Source organism: Pelobates fuscus, chromosome 3 (assembly GCF_036172605.1).
Source record: "Pelobates fuscus isolate aPelFus1 chromosome 3, aPelFus1.pri, whole genome shotgun sequence".
Classification (NCBI taxonomy): domain Eukaryota; kingdom Metazoa; phylum Chordata; class Amphibia; order Anura; family Pelobatidae; genus Pelobates; species Pelobates fuscus.
Window position 1 is genome coordinate 53,954,466 of NC_086319.1, and position 15,667 is coordinate 53,970,132.

Genomic DNA, 15,667 nt, shown 5'->3' on the forward strand with positions numbered 1-15,667 from the left:
GGGGGGATTATTTTTACTGCAGCAATTTGTAGAAATTACTTTCAGCTTCTGCTCAATCTCCTGCTACAAAAGTAACTGACTTTCCTGAGAGATGGCGTTTGTGCATTTGCAGGCACCTCCTACAAAACATAATTAAATTGTCTAATATTTGCTAACTATTTACCATCTCTGTTTGTTAGAAAGCATCAATGCTGTCTATGGAACATACATAATGGTCAACTAGAGAGTAATTTGCAAACCAAGATTGACTAAGAAATCTTTAGAAACCGTAGATTTTCCACAAACAGAGGAAATACAAAGGTGCCCTTCCAATTATTTTTAGTTATTTGTGTCTAGTTCCCTTCATCAATTCATTATTGTAGAAAAACTGAGAGAACCCTTTAATGACACTCATATAGGAATGAATAGTATATATATATAGTAGAATGATAAGATCTACCATCGTAACACGATTGACACTATTAAAAATACATCAGATATAGCTAGATATTTAGCGTAAATAATCCTAATCGTGTCCCTAATTTGACTCATGCTATATTAAAATTCACATTCTGATTATTAACAAAGCCTTCAAGCTATGGTACGAATGTTTTTATATCAAGAGTTATAGTGAGCCCTACAAGTAAAGGTTTATGAATAGAATTTCTTCATCTGATTTTAATGCAAGCTTCGAATGTGAGAGATGTCTCTGAATATTCTGTAACCGCGCTATTCAGTAAAGTTGATCTCAAATGTTAGACTGAAAGAGCCAAACTGGAAGCATTTCTGACTTGAACAATTTAAAATTTCACCAGTTTTAGCTTTAAATATGGAACTCACTTTGACAGTTCTGACTTCAGTAAATAACACGGTCGATGTCCAAACTCCCAATACTGTAGCACACAGTCTGACCCTAGCTGACAGTCACCCTAACCGTATTACCTTGCAAGACCTTACTAAGCGGTCCTCAGTTACTCCACATCCTCCTTTCTGTGATATCCCATCTCTACAGATAACCCAACTAAGTACAACCAACAATATTTTGGGAGTAGCCTTCTTCGAACAGATCTCACCTAACTTTACTGGGAGTTAAAGGAACACTCCAATGTAAGAACAATGTTTATTTATAACATTGCAGTCTTTTCTTCTTTTTCTTTAGAGTCTCCTTCACTGTGTGCCAATAAATAAGTTGCTTACCTCAAATCCAGCGGTGAGAATGTCTTGTCATCACAGCTCCTTTCTTCCCCAGTAGATCGTGGCTAGTTACATACCGGCCAGTCCAATGGTTCTAATAGAAAAGTGTGCATGCACAACAATTCCCTAAATCCACTACAGCAGCGTTTTAGCCAATGCTTCTTCCTCTCTGAGTGAGTGCTTAAAGGGAGAAAAGAAAGCAACGCTCCTGGTTGTCTGACAGCTGTGAGGTGTGACCAAGGTGCTGATTTGTCTTGAAATAAAATAAATTTAGACAGTGGGGACATGCAGTTAACCCCTTTGTTGTGTTTCTTTAAACTCTTTAAAAAAACTTTTTTTAAGGGCTGTGTATCATCTTTCTTTATAAACATGTTTTCTATGATAGAGAACAGCATCATTAAGTACAACCTGCCTATGCCAATTTATAGAGTGAACCCTGGCAGAAAACCCTTGACGTGTTTCCTTAAATTAATAAGCTATTTGTGTATCTTCAAAGACAATAGCAATATCCATTACCATAGGTGATCATTCATTCACTCTGAGTTCTTGCACGTCTTAGTATGGACACTAGCTGATAAAACATGGGCAATATGATACTGTGACTTTTCTGGCCATACTTACTTTTGTTACAATGTCTTCCACTCCATCCTTCTTTGCATTGACATTTGTTGGGTTCAATGCAAGTACCATGCGCTCCACAAGCCGGTTCACAAACAGCTGCAAATAAAGCAGTATATATGCCTTTACTAAAACACAGGGAATTCGTGTTACTGATCACATTTATTTCTAAAGCACCAGGATATTGCACAGAACCATATTTTATTAAACAGATATTACAGGATTGCTTATATTGTACCATCATAACATGTCGCATTATTCATTCAAACGGAGCATGTACGTATTATGAATTTACCAAGAACCCGACTCCAAACACTGACTGAACATGTCTCAACATGTCTAAAATGCGTGGATGAGGGGGCTGATTTGTTTCAATGATTTTGGGACTGTTTTTGAAAAAATGAATTCTGGGGAGAGGTGCTAACTTGTACTGAATCCCTCTTACATTTCCTAGTGCCGCTATCCCCGGAGATGTCCATTTCTGGTGTTTTCCCTGACATTACCCCAAGGTAGATTTATTTAAATGGTTTGCAGTTGTCAGAAAGACCACTATTCATGTCCAAATTTCACCTGATAAGCCAGCTAAATCAGCTTATAAATTCAAATATGAGTGGATCGAAGCATCCAAATATAAGGAGTGCAAGGTTGCCCAAGTATTTAAATATTGGGAGACCTACATTCACTCTCTGGACACACATAGCAAAGCTCTTGCTTGCCATATGTTTCACTTTACTAACTGGTATTCTTTGTGAACACTCCATGGGCAACACCAAATTTCGGTTGAATTACAGTGTGGGATGGACAATATTTTCCTTTCTACATATTTTATTCAGTACCGAACACATAGTATAAATTAATTGTTTTGTTTACTTTTAATGCCTTGTTTTTGCTGTTTTTCCTTTTCAACATTCTATTCGACATTCTATTATTAGCCTGTTTGGTCATGTTACCCATACACCCTCCAAGTTCTTCCACTCTAAATAAAAGCAATAAAATGTTTTAGGGGAAAATGAAGCATCTCTATGATATATCTTATTCTTCATGTCCAAGTGCACCTCCACATATCCCAAAACATTATTGGTAATTTTGTATATGTATGGAAAGATATATATGGTTGCTGGCACTTTAAATAATCTATCAAAAAAATCAACTACTCTAAGTAACAAAACCAAAGGTCAACATACTTACATCATAAAATATACCTATATATTGCAAGTGAAATAATTACCCCTTTTCACCATTCAAGTAACAAAGTGGTTATATCAATAGAAATGCACTTACACATTGATATGATGGATGGACTCTCTGTTACTGTTCATGTGAGCAAAAACGTGTTTGACATGTGAGTGGGAACTATCTATAGAACATGTGTTAATGTGTCAATCTGCTCTCAGTTTCTCTTACTCTCTGATTTCAGCCTACATATGCAATGATTCCCCAAAAAATAACAATCGCATTATTAATTCCAAGAAAAAGAGAAACAGAAAAAAAGTGTAAACTGCAATAATTAGTTATTCTTATATTTCTTTTGTGCCGCACCAAGTGGGAGGAATTCCATTACACTTTTTTCAAAATCTTCATACAATCAGATAAAGTCTACCAATTTATATTTCCATAACAGAAAACCAATGTCAACCTCAAATCATAGGTTCTTTAACTGTAAAGGGACATGCTATTCAGTTAATTGTAGTGATTATGGTGCATTGAGTTTTACGGTGTCATACTCTACTGCCTGTCAAACGGTTTTGTAGCAGTTTGACAAAAGCCAAGGCTCTCCCTACCATCCACAGCTAGGTCCCTTCACAGCCACATTATAGGTTTTAACCCCCTCCCCCCCAGGAGCACTGGAATAACTCACCACCAATGCTTTGTCATCCAAGATCAAAATGACTCGCAGACTGACTTCAGATTTTAGCTCACCATTTTCAACCTCTGTTTTATTCTTAGCTTAATTGGTGAGAAAGCAAAATGGCAGGACACAAATATAGCACATGTGGTGAGCTTTGTCCACCTTTGCTGCTTATGGCCATAACGCCACCAATGACCAGATTAATATGTATAGGGCCCATGAGATCCACAAGAGGCCAGTTGTCACCAGGCCCCTATTATCAACTTCCCAAATATTACATTCCATAATACTCACCCCCCCCCCACCCCTCCCCCTTTTTTGGGGAGGGAGTATTGAAGTAGAACAGCATAGCCTTAAAAACCTAAAACCCTGCAAAGGAAAGAATGAACTATTTACCCGTCAATATCTTGGTTAAAGATCTTACTTTTTTTTTTTTCTTCAGCCCAAAAAAATTGGTTGTAAAAAAAAAAACTTTACAACCCAATGCAATTATAGGAATATAATATATACAGATATATTTTAAATCACACACTAAAACCCCACCTGATTTAAGTACGGTAATCAAGATCCTTCAATTTGCACTTTCAGCACCCCATAAGTGAGTATGTCATCAATCCTCTCTTCGCGTTCGCGGTGACACTGAAAGGGATTATTTTCATCCTTGCATGTAGTGATGGGGAGGACTAAACTTTATGCCATAAAATGGGATTCTTTACATCCAGAAAATTGCAACGCCATCTACTGAATGCGTAATGGTAGTGCAGTTTCTAGTGTTTCCTAAGAGTGGTTTTCTGTGTCTGGAGGCTATATTCTGCCTCATCAGCTCTGATACTCCATTAAGTAAATATCATTTTAATGGATCTTTACTGATACACCAATTCTTTTTTGGGCAACTCCACTTAGAAATCACCTTAATAGTTACTGAGATCTGTCATTTGTTAGATTAATATACGGCTAGATAAGAGGAACATGGAAGAAACCATTTGTTTATCACAGCATGTTCTTCAACAATAGAATAAATCTTTTCATAACCAGACAACATGTGCTTAAATACTTACGTTTTGAACACAGATCTCCTTGGTAACCCTTAGAACACTTGCATTTATTTCTGCCGCTGCATTTTCCCCCATTTCTGCATGGTTGGTGGCATTTACCTAAAGGAACCCACAAACATTTAAATTCTTAGTTTCCTTTGTACGTCATGGTAAGGTCACCAAAGTAACCATTTAAAGTAATTATTAGTAAAGCTTTGAAATAAACAGCAATCATCGTTATCCTTCAAGGTAATTGGAAAATCCACTTTAAGCCTGTTGTTTATTTCACAGTATTTATTTTCATTCCTTTGAACTGTGACTCTTAGCATGTACAAGACATGCAGTAATGTATCATGCTCATTTTTCAGACCAAAATATGCTTAAACCCTTCTGCGACTTTAATTATTGCAGAATATAAACCTTAAAAGCGAAAATAGCATTAGATCTACGAAATCTCACAGAATTTTCAGTTTTTTTTTTCTGTATATAAAATGCCATGTTACTCACTTCAACTTAAATGGAAAAGGTGCATTTAACTGGATTATTGTAATAGGTACATTAAAAAAAAATTGTATTAAAGATAAAAGACAATTTTAAAAGAGACACCATTGTGATTACCGTATATACTCGAGTATAAGACGAGTTTTTCGGCACATTTTTTGTGCTGAAAAACCCCCACTCATCTTATACTCGAGTCAATGTCTGTATAATGCCTGAAACTTACATTGCCATAATACAGACCAGGACCGCCGGGCTCATCTGTTTTTCGTAATGTCTGTATAATGCCTGAAACTTACATTGCCATAATACAGACCAGGACCACCGGGCTCATTTCAAGCCCGGCGGTCCTGTTGGGGCCTGGCAGCGAGCTGTGAATTAACTTTTCCTGCAGCTCCTGTCAGCTCTCTTCTCTCTCCCCCGGTCTGGTCAGCTCCCCTGTAAATCTCGCGAGAGCCGCGGGGTCAGAGCGTTTCCACAGGTTACCATGGCAACACTCCGCGCGGCACTCACACCGCGAGACTTGCAGTGGAGCTGACAGGGGAGCTGACCAGACCGGAGGAGAGAGAAGGGAGCTGACAGGAGCTGCAGGAAAGGTAAGTTACAGCTCTCTGCCAGCCCCCCTACTACACAGCCCATCCATTGGACCACCAGGGAATGAGAGCCCCCCTCCCTGGCCATGTATCAAGCAGGGAGGGGGTACAAATAAAAATAAAGAAAAATTTAAATAATAATAAAATAAAAATAAAATAATAATATTAAAAATAATAATAATAAAATAAAAATAAAATATTAATAATATAACAAAAAAAATTAAAATAATAATTAAAAAATAATAAAAATGCCCACCCCCCCACCAAGGCTCTGCATCACATACACACACTGCATTCATACACACACACACCGCATTCATACAAACACACTGCATTCATACACACACACACACACTGCATTCATTATATACACACACTGTAAATAAATATTCAATTCATATAATTTTTTGGGGATATAATTTTATTTAGAAATTTACCAGTAGCTGCTGCATTTCCCACCCTAGTCTTATACTCGAGTCAATAAGTTGTCCCAGTTTTTTTGGGTAAAATTAGGGGACTCGACTTATATTCGGGTCGACTTATATTCGAGTATATACGGTAATTTGTTCTATTATACTAACACCTTCACTGCTACATGTGTACATGCCAATAGTGTCATTTTAGAATCCATACAAAATATATCACAATAAATTAACTTTACCAATATTCCTCATTGAGATTACACCAAATTTCTTATGCAGGGGGATTGTAAATAAACCTTTTTCCATCCAGCACAGAGCCATGCACAAATCACCGCACGCAGATCCCTAAATTATATTTGGGGGGTAGAGAGGTAGGAAGGTATTCACACAGCCATGCCTGATTTTAGCCAGGCAACTGTATTTACCTTTTATGGCCATTATGCCATATGTTTGTATTTTGCTGGCATTTTGTCAATCTGCATTTCAAAAATACCAGCATATTAAAGGGACACTGTAGGCACGCAGACCACTTCAGCTCATTGAAGTAGTCTGGGTGTTGTGTCCCTTTTGCACTTAGTGCTGCAACAATGTTAAACATTGCAGCACTAAATGCAAAAGGGACCGGGCACCCAGACTAGAGGGTTTCCGGATTCGTAACGGACTTTTGGTCCGTTATCTGACGCTGGACGTCCTCACAAACCTCCAGCGCCAGATTTTCCCCATAGGAAAGCATTGAATAATGTTTTACTATGGGGAGGTCCAATGCATGCACGGCCCTTGCCGCTCATGCACATTAGGTCTCCCCCGCCGGCTGACGTCGGCGGGGGAGGAGCGTGGGCGGAGCCTGACCCAGTGCCGGGGACATCGGCACTGCATTCAGGTAAGTGGCTGAAGGGGTTTTAACCCCTTCAGTCCCGCGGGAGGGAAGGGGCAAAGGAGGGGGGCACTCAAGGAGCTCAGTGCCAGGAAAACGGGTTTGTTTTCCTGGCACTATAGGATCCCTTTAAATACCTGCACATAGGAGAGATAAATTTTATTTTTGTTTCACAACTACTAAATGTTACAATATTATGTATTGTATGTATACATACATTTTTCAAAACTTGTGTGAAGTATTTCAAGAAGACAACATTTTACTAATATGTTGTACTCTTGTTTAATATTTCTGCAAATGTTGAACAAATAAATGAAACAATAACATTCTGTACACCAATTTTTAACCCCTTAAGGACCAAACTTCTGGAATAAAAGGGAATCATGACATGTCACACATGTCATGTGTCCTTAAGGGGTTAAAGGATCACTATAGTGTCAGGAAAACAAACTAGTTTTCCTGACACTATAGCATCCTTGGGGGACCATCACCCTCCGGGTCCCCCTCCCGGACCCTCACCATCAGGGTCCCCCTCCCGCTGGGGCAGTGGCGTACTAAGGGGGGGGCGGTCCGCCCCGGGTGCCACTGACTAGGGGGGTGCCATGACGTCCGGTGTCATGTGTCACCCCCCGGCCCCCATCATTACGCTGCGCACAGCCGCAGCACCTGAAGGGGAGGAGTGTTGCGGGCCGCGGCGTCGCGCAACGTGATGACGTCGTGCGCAGCGCCGTCAGCCCGCCTTCACGGATCTTCAGCGGAAGGATCCGGGCGGTGAGGCACCCAGTCGGTCAAGGCATCAATAAAATGTAAGTAGTAATTTTATGTGATGGGGCTAAATTAATTAAAGGTGGGGGGGGGGGTGGATAATGGATTAAAGAATTAAAGGGGAGGGAGGTTTAATTAAGGGGGGTGTATTAATTAAGGGGGGTGTAATCATTAAGGGGGTGTATTAATTAAGGGGGGTGTATAATTAAGGGGGGAGTGAGTATTAAGGGGTGTATTAATTAAGGGAGTGTATTAATTAAGGGGGGTGTATTAATTAAGGGGGTGTATTGATTAATTAAGGGGGGAGTATTAATTAAGGGGGTGAGTATTAATTAAGGGGGTTTATTAATTAAGGGGGGTGTATTAATTAAGGGGGGAGTGAGTTAATTAAGGGGGGTGTATTAATTAAGGGGGTGTATTAATTAAGGGGGGGTGAGTATTAATGAAGGGGGTGTATTAATTAAGGGGGGAGTGAGTATTAATTAAGGGGGGTGTATTAATTAAGGGGGGAGTGAGTATTAATAAAGGGGGGTGTATTAATTAAGGGGGTGTATTAATTAAGGGGGGTGTATTAATTAAGGGGGGTGTATTGATTAATTAAGGGGGGAGTATTAATTAAGGGGGGGTGAGTATTAATTAAGGGGGGGGTGGATTAATTAAGGGGGTGTATTAAGGGGGTGTGGGTTAATTAAGGGGGGTGTATTAATTAAGGGGGTGTGGATTAATTAAGGGGGTGTGGATTAATTAAAGGGGGTGTATTAATTAAGGGGAGAGTGAGTATTAATTAAGGGTGGTGTATTAAGGGGGAGTGAGGATTAATTAAGGGGTGATTGGATTAATTAAGGGGTGAGTGGATTAATTAAGGGGGATGTATTAATTAAGGGGGGAGTGAGTATTAATTAAGGGGGTTTATTAATTAAGGGGGTGTATTAATTAAGGGGGGAGTGAGTTAATTAAGGGGGGTGTATTAATTAAGGGGGTGTATTAATTAAGGGGGGGTGAGTATTAATTAAGGGGGGTGTATTAATGAAGGGGGTGTATTAATTAAGGGGGGAGTGAGTATTAATTAAGGGGGGTGTATTAATGAAGGGGGGAGTGAGTATTAATTAAGGGGGGTGTATTAATTAAGGGGGTGTATTACTTAAGGGGGGTGTAATAATTAAGGGGGTGTATTAATTAAGAGGGTGTATTAATTAAGGGGGTGTATTAATTAAGGGGGGTGTATTGATTAATTAAGGGGGGAGTATTAATTAAGGGGGAGTGAGTATTAATTAAGGGGGGTGTGGATTAAGGGGGGTGTATTAAGGGGGTGTGGGTTAATTAAGGGGGGTGTATTAATTAAGGGGTGTGTGGATTAATTAAGGGGGGTTTATTAATTAAGGGGAGAGTGAGTATTAATTAAGGGTGGTGTATTAAGGGGGAGTGAGTATTAATTAAGGGGGTGTATTAATTAAGGGGGTGTATTAATTAAGGGGGGTGTATTGATTAATTAAGGGGGGAGTATTAATTAAGGGGGGAGTGAGTATTAATTAAGGGGGGTGTATTAAGGGGGTGTGGGTTAATTAAGGGGGGTGTATTAATTAAGGGGGGGTGTGGATTAATTAATGGGGGTTTATTAATTAAGGGGAGAGTGAGTATTAATTAAGGGTGGTGTATTAAGGGGGAGTGAGGATTAATTAAGGGGTGAGTGGATTAATTAAGGGGTGAGTGGATTAATTAAGGGGGTGTAATAATTAAGGGGTGTGTGGATTAATTAAGGGGGGTGTATTAATTAAGGGGGTGTGGATTAATTAAGGGTGGTGGAGTAATTAAGGGGGGTGTATTAAGGGGGAGTGAGGATTAATTAAGGGGGTGTATTAATTAAGGGGTGTGTGGATTAATTAAGGGGGTGTATTAATTAAGGGAAGTGTTGATTAATTAAGGGGGTGTATTAATTAAGGGGGAGTGAGGATTAATTAAGGGGGGTGTATTAATTAAGGGGGGTGAGGATTTATTAAGGGGGGTGTATTAATTAAGGGGGTGTGGATTAATTAAAGGGGGCTGTGGATTAAAGGGGGAGGTTTAAATAATGGGGGTGCAGGTTTTTTTTGATTAAGGGGGTTGCAGTATTCTATTTATTAAGGGAGGATGTGCACTGCAGCTTTTTGTTTTTTTGTTAAGGGTTTTTTATTAAGGGGGTGTGCAGGGTTTTTTATTAAGGGGGTGTGCAGGATTTTTATGTGTAGGGAGTGAATGAAATGTATGTGATCGGGGTGCAGGGTTTTTATGTGTAGGGAGTGTATGAAATGTATGTGATCGGGGTGCAGGGTTTTTATATGAAGGGCGAGACAAGGGGCTTTGTAGAAAGGGGCAGGGCAGGAGTTTTCTAGAAGGTTCTCACCAGCCCCTTTCTACAAAAGCACTGGTATTGAAAATATTGAAAAAATAGAAAAAATATGTGGGTGTTTTCTTACATTTTTATTATGGGGGGGTGGGGGGGGGGGGTGTGCCACACTCAGGGTCCGCCCCGGGTGCCAAATGCTCTAGGTAAAAACCCCTTCAGCAGCTTACCTTAATCTAGTGCTGGGCTCCCTCTGCGCTGGTGACCTCTCCTCCTCTGTCAGCTCCTGAGTGGAGCGGAATGCGCATGCGCGTCAAGAGCCCCGTGCGCATTCAAACAGTCCATAGGAAAGCATTTCTCAATGCTTTCCTATGGACATTCTTCATGTTGGATGCGAAACGTCGCAGAAGCGCCTATAGCGGCTGTCAGGAAGACAGCCACTAGAGGTTGGATTGACCCTGGTATGTAAACATAGCAGTTTCTCTGAAAACAGCAGTTTCAGAGAAACTGCTATGTTTCACTGAGGGTTAATCCAACCTCTAGTGGCTGTCTCACTGACAGTTGCTAGAGGCGCTTCTGCGATTCTCACTGTGAAAATCACAGTGAGAAGTCGCTGGACGTCCATAGGAAAGCATTGAGTAATGCTTTTATATAGGCTGTTTGAATGTGCGCATTAGGATCTGACGTTGGCAGTGGGTGGAGAGTTCCCCAGCACAGAGGGAGCCTGGTGCTGGAGAAAGGCAAGTGGCTGAAGGGGTTTTCTCTGAAACTGCTATGTTTACATGTGAAGGGTTAAAGCCAGAGGGACCTGGCACCCAGACCACTTCATTGAGCTGAAGTGGTCTGGGTGACTATAGTGTCCCTTTAATTATATATATGTTAAATAACCGATTAGTTGCAAATGTATGTGTTGGGTTTACATCACATTGTTCAAACAAATGTTTTAAGTGGGGTATTTTTAACTAAACAACTAGTTATGGTCACTAGTGAACTGATATGTAAAATTGAGATGATAGTTTTCAAAACAAATGATTTTTTTTCTGATTTTTATTTTCACAACTGTACTATTTTACCATGTGTAGGTTAGGTTGCATTTATATGTTACTTCATCTTATATAGTTTTATTTTTTTTTAAAAATAATTTGTTTTATCTCCAACGTTTAAAAGACTATATACAAACTTCTTGTGGACAATGACATGAAACCTCTTTAACTTACCTTCCCGTTGGAAAAAAACTGTTAGTCCAACTTTGACCTTAGTCTAAGTATGTCAGTGAGACATGCAATGGAAAAATGTCTCGGTGACACAGGACCCTTCAGTGCCCGGTATCCACTCAGCCAACCCTAGTCCTGTCTAATACAGAGACCTTATTCTTATGTTATGCTACCATTTTTGGAAAACTGTATTCCCAGAAAGGCCACGGGCTCCTTACAGATTCAGAGAAGAGGGTAAACGAGATACTATATTGGCTGTAAAGCATTCTAACCACCCAGATTACTATAAAGAATAAACAAGTGTATATATGTTCATATTTTTAGGTATCCATGAGCTGCAATATGTATCAAAAGTTGTATCCTAATTCTACGTGAAACCATGTTTCAAAAGTTTTAATTAGACCCTCTGATCTTTTTTCTTTTAACCCCTTAAGGCCACATGACATGTGTGACCTGTCATGATTCCCTTTTATTCCAGAAGTTTGGTCCTTAAGGGGTTAAAGAAAAATAGCTTAATAGTGAAAGGGTTGCCATTACTTTTTAAAGATTTTAAATAAGGTTAAAATTTTTAAATTGGGTTGAAAATAGAAGAGTTTAAAATAATGGGGACCATATCATGATAAGTGAATGTGAAATTATTAATTTCATCACAGCTGTTACGTGTATGCACTTCTTAGCTTCAAACACCGATCCATTTAATGGTGGCATCTTTGAAACACTTTGATGCCAAACCGATTTCGTTTGATCTTGACAGAAATACAAACAGTAAAGGCTTGTGAGTCACTGGGGATATAATTACATGCTTTTTAACTTAACGCAGGCAAAGGTCACATGATCATATCATTTACATTAAACACAATTAATTCTGTTCAAGCAAACATCACAGAAATTAAGCACTTACTGTTTTCGCACTGATCGCCCTCAAACCCAGAAGGACAGATGCACTTTCCTGGGTAGAAGCAGGTCCCGCCATTCAGACAAGTTGTTGTACAGTTTACTGAATAAAAATACATATTTTAGAATGAAATACTTTCTTTTTATATCGATCATATTTAAGTATAATACTTTGGTAAAAATTAACTATTAAATAATAAACTGTAATTTTTACTTTTAACTGAGTCAATGGTACATACAAAATCAGTTATTTTTTCATAGCTTACAAAAAAGTTTATATTATAATGACTAGTGCTTTTTGATGCCATCCTACCGGTCTCGTACTCAAAGGTGCTATTCTGAAATGGAATGTCCCATTCATATGGGCTGAAAGCATTTGGATTAATCTGAAAGTAATAATTGTTTTTTTTTTTTACAATACTACCCACCTCTTTTAAAAGAAAATTGCCACCAGCACCGGAATCCTGTTTTCATGATGTTGCTAGTCATTTTTAGGTTTTTAACATTTTGTAAATTAACTGTAGACTTCATTACAGATTAGTTCATGGTGGCTGGAATGATTTTGATCCTTACAGTATAGAATAAATTGGATTTTGTCTGCATGTATTAGATCAGGTAAAAATGATCAAATTCAGCAAATTCAGAATTCGGTTGATCCAACTGGATTTTTAGCAGTTGCTCGGATGGACTCGGTGTCTGGATTAAAATCAGTGCTTTCCTATCCAAATCCTATACAAATTATAGGATTTAGAAAATGTACAAAGTACAGATTTTAATAAAATTCGGAACAGAATGCATTCGGTAGCATGCACATTTGCAAATTAGCATTCATTTGCAATTTTGCAAGTAAATTCATAATTTGAAGAACTATTCGTACGCAGACAGCGCTAGCGGACAAATAGTTAAAAATCCTCAGTGTTACCAGGGTTAATTATGTTGCGGTTGGCCACTGCTTGCTAGCCAGCCACCACATTAAATAGATAAAAATAATAACAATTAAATAAATAAAAAGCCTATGGGGGTCAATAAGACTCCAATATTACTATAGGGGAGGTATTTCACCTCCCTATGCTCCCACCTGCTGGGCATGTCTTCTAAATTTTCAAACAAGAGACTAGGCAGCCATTGCGATGGGGCCTGTTACATAATGGGAATGATACGCATGATTTTTTAAAATCTGGGCCCAGGTTTGAAACATTTTGGCCTGGATTTGAAACTTTCCGTCAGGATTTCAGCTGTCCCGAAGTATTCGGTCCTGCGGAAATCCACATCAAATTCAGGCCCATTCAGCACCCGAACTGCAAAATCTGGACACCGTTGAATAGCGTGACCGATGTCCAGATTTTACAGTCCAAAAGGCCCCATACACAGCTGGATGATTTTGCCCTATTCGGTATGGAGCCATTCGAATTTTAGTGAATAACCCTGAAAATATTTTCGAATGCCTTCTGTTTATTTGTTTTTTGTGTATTTTTTTTAAATCAAGAATTGGCACTTTCATCAACAAAAATAAAATCTAAAACAGCTAGAAAACATTAGCATGTGCAATATAGTTTGCATTCTAAACATAGGCTGGGTACAGGCGGCCGAAGGTACATTGTAACACCTATCTGCCAAGCTGACGGCTGCTGGCATCAATACCTTTATCGCAGTTGACTCCATAATAGCCAGGTGGACAGATGCACAATCCAGGTGTAACACAGAGTCCACCATTCATACACCGCGGCATGCACAGCGCTACAGCAGAAACAATGGGAAGAGAACAAAGCAGAGCGGTTTTCATTATTTATGTGACTGTTTAACATGTAAGCACCAGCCACGACTCTCTAAACAACAGTTGCAATGCAAGTGTAGGCACCTCATGCAATGCACTTCCATCAACCCACCTACCATGTATCACTCATCACTTACCCCAGATGCTGTAGATTGACCTATCTCTAGATGGGAAAAGCAAGTCACTCAAGGACACTACTAATAATCCACTGGTTTTCAGTACAATACGCTAATGAATAGAGAGGTTCAAACTATAGAAGAGTGTGATTCTAAGAGTACTGTATCTTAATCCCTGTAAAATGGTCTGTATGCCATGCTAAATAGGCAGCTGACTGAGTAGACTTTCTGGCTTGTGATAGGCTTAAAAGAAAATCCAAAGGTCAGGAAGTGAAATTCTGCAATTGTTAAAGGGTTAAATGTTGTAATTTGGGGATAACATAAAGCCATAATTTCATATTAAAGAATGACGGCCCCTGTACGGATAATAATGTAATGTGAAAAAAACCTTTTGATATTCAATATTGACTTGCTTTTAGGTGGATAATCCACGTTAGCGAACAATCAGGCATTGCACTTCAGACAAGGCAATAGTATGCTAGCCCATTCATTAATTATCATGTTTTACTTTAATCCCTATCATTTATCAATGGTCACCAAAGTACAGTGGGACCTCGGTTTACAAACGCCTCGGTTAACATAATTTTCGGTTTACAAATGAAAATCCATAAAAAATAATGCTTTGGTTTACAAATTTGTTTCGCAATACACAATTGCACCTGGGTGGTTTATAGCACCGCCCCCTGCATGCTGGAGCCTGTGGGTAGCACGTGGCGTCAAGTGTGGAGGTGTTGGAGCGGCTTTTGCATCACATTTTGGAGCCATTCTGGAAATTGTTTGAAGTTGTTTTGGGACTTTTTGGTGCATTTCTCAAGCTGTGGAAAGGTAGGGAGCTGCATTGTGGGTTGGTTTCCATGCCAGCTCATTTTGACTTATTTCTGACCTCCAGAACGGATTAATTGGTTTTCAATGCATTCCTATGGGAAACCGTGTTTCGGTTTACAAATGTTTCGCAATAAGAAACGTCCCGGAGAACGCATTAAATTCGTAAACCGAGGTCCCACTGTAATTGCAATAGAGAGTTTCTTGGAAGGTATTGGATTCACAGACTTATTCGATCATATCCCTTTTTTCTTTTTATGTTCTAGAGCAGCGTTCTTGTTAGATTGTATCGTACATGCCACATTGGCACACAAAAAGGCAGAGAAATCCCACAACTCCATAAACAGAAGATGTGGTTATAGTTAGAAAAACAAGACTGTGAGAATTGCATGGAACAGGCTAAGAATATATGTAAAACAGTAATTTTATTATGTAACAAAATCATGTGAATTTATATTTGTTTGCTTTCTGGTGTGCTTCACACTTGTGTTCACTAATGACCATCAATGGACTTTTCAATCGTCTTCTGCGCACGGTTTGCAGAGCCCCACTAGTGCTCTATATCTTAGATTTGGAATGCAAATAACTATATGCGCCTACTGATCTGCTCAATGGCTTTGCAAACTTCACCATATTTGTGAGTATTTTATATTTTGCATTAAAGATTTATACACTGTGCTTCCTGATGTGTCACCCCGATA

At 39.2% G+C, this 15,667-nt stretch overlaps 1 protein-coding gene across 2 annotated transcripts in view; it reads right to left on the minus strand.

Annotated features, from left to right (window-relative positions):
- WIF1 (WNT inhibitory factor 1) overlaps positions 1–15,667 on the minus strand; it is a 73,474-nt gene that overhangs the window by 6,861 nt on the left and 50,946 nt on the right. For both annotated transcript variants that reach the window (XR_010090424.1, XM_063447070.1), the window contains exons 6-9: positions 13,896–13,991; positions 12,262–12,357; positions 4,699–4,794; positions 1,795–1,890 (exon numbers count right to left, since the gene is read on the minus strand). Coding sequence is in view for 1 of the 2 variants with exons in the window: in XM_063447070.1 (XP_063303140.1) it covers positions 1,795–1,890; positions 4,699–4,794; positions 12,262–12,357; positions 13,896–13,991 (384 nt within the window). In the remaining variant the exon portion in view is untranslated. The remainder of the gene's footprint in view (positions 1–1,794; positions 1,891–4,698; positions 4,795–12,261; positions 12,358–13,895; positions 13,992–15,667) is intronic.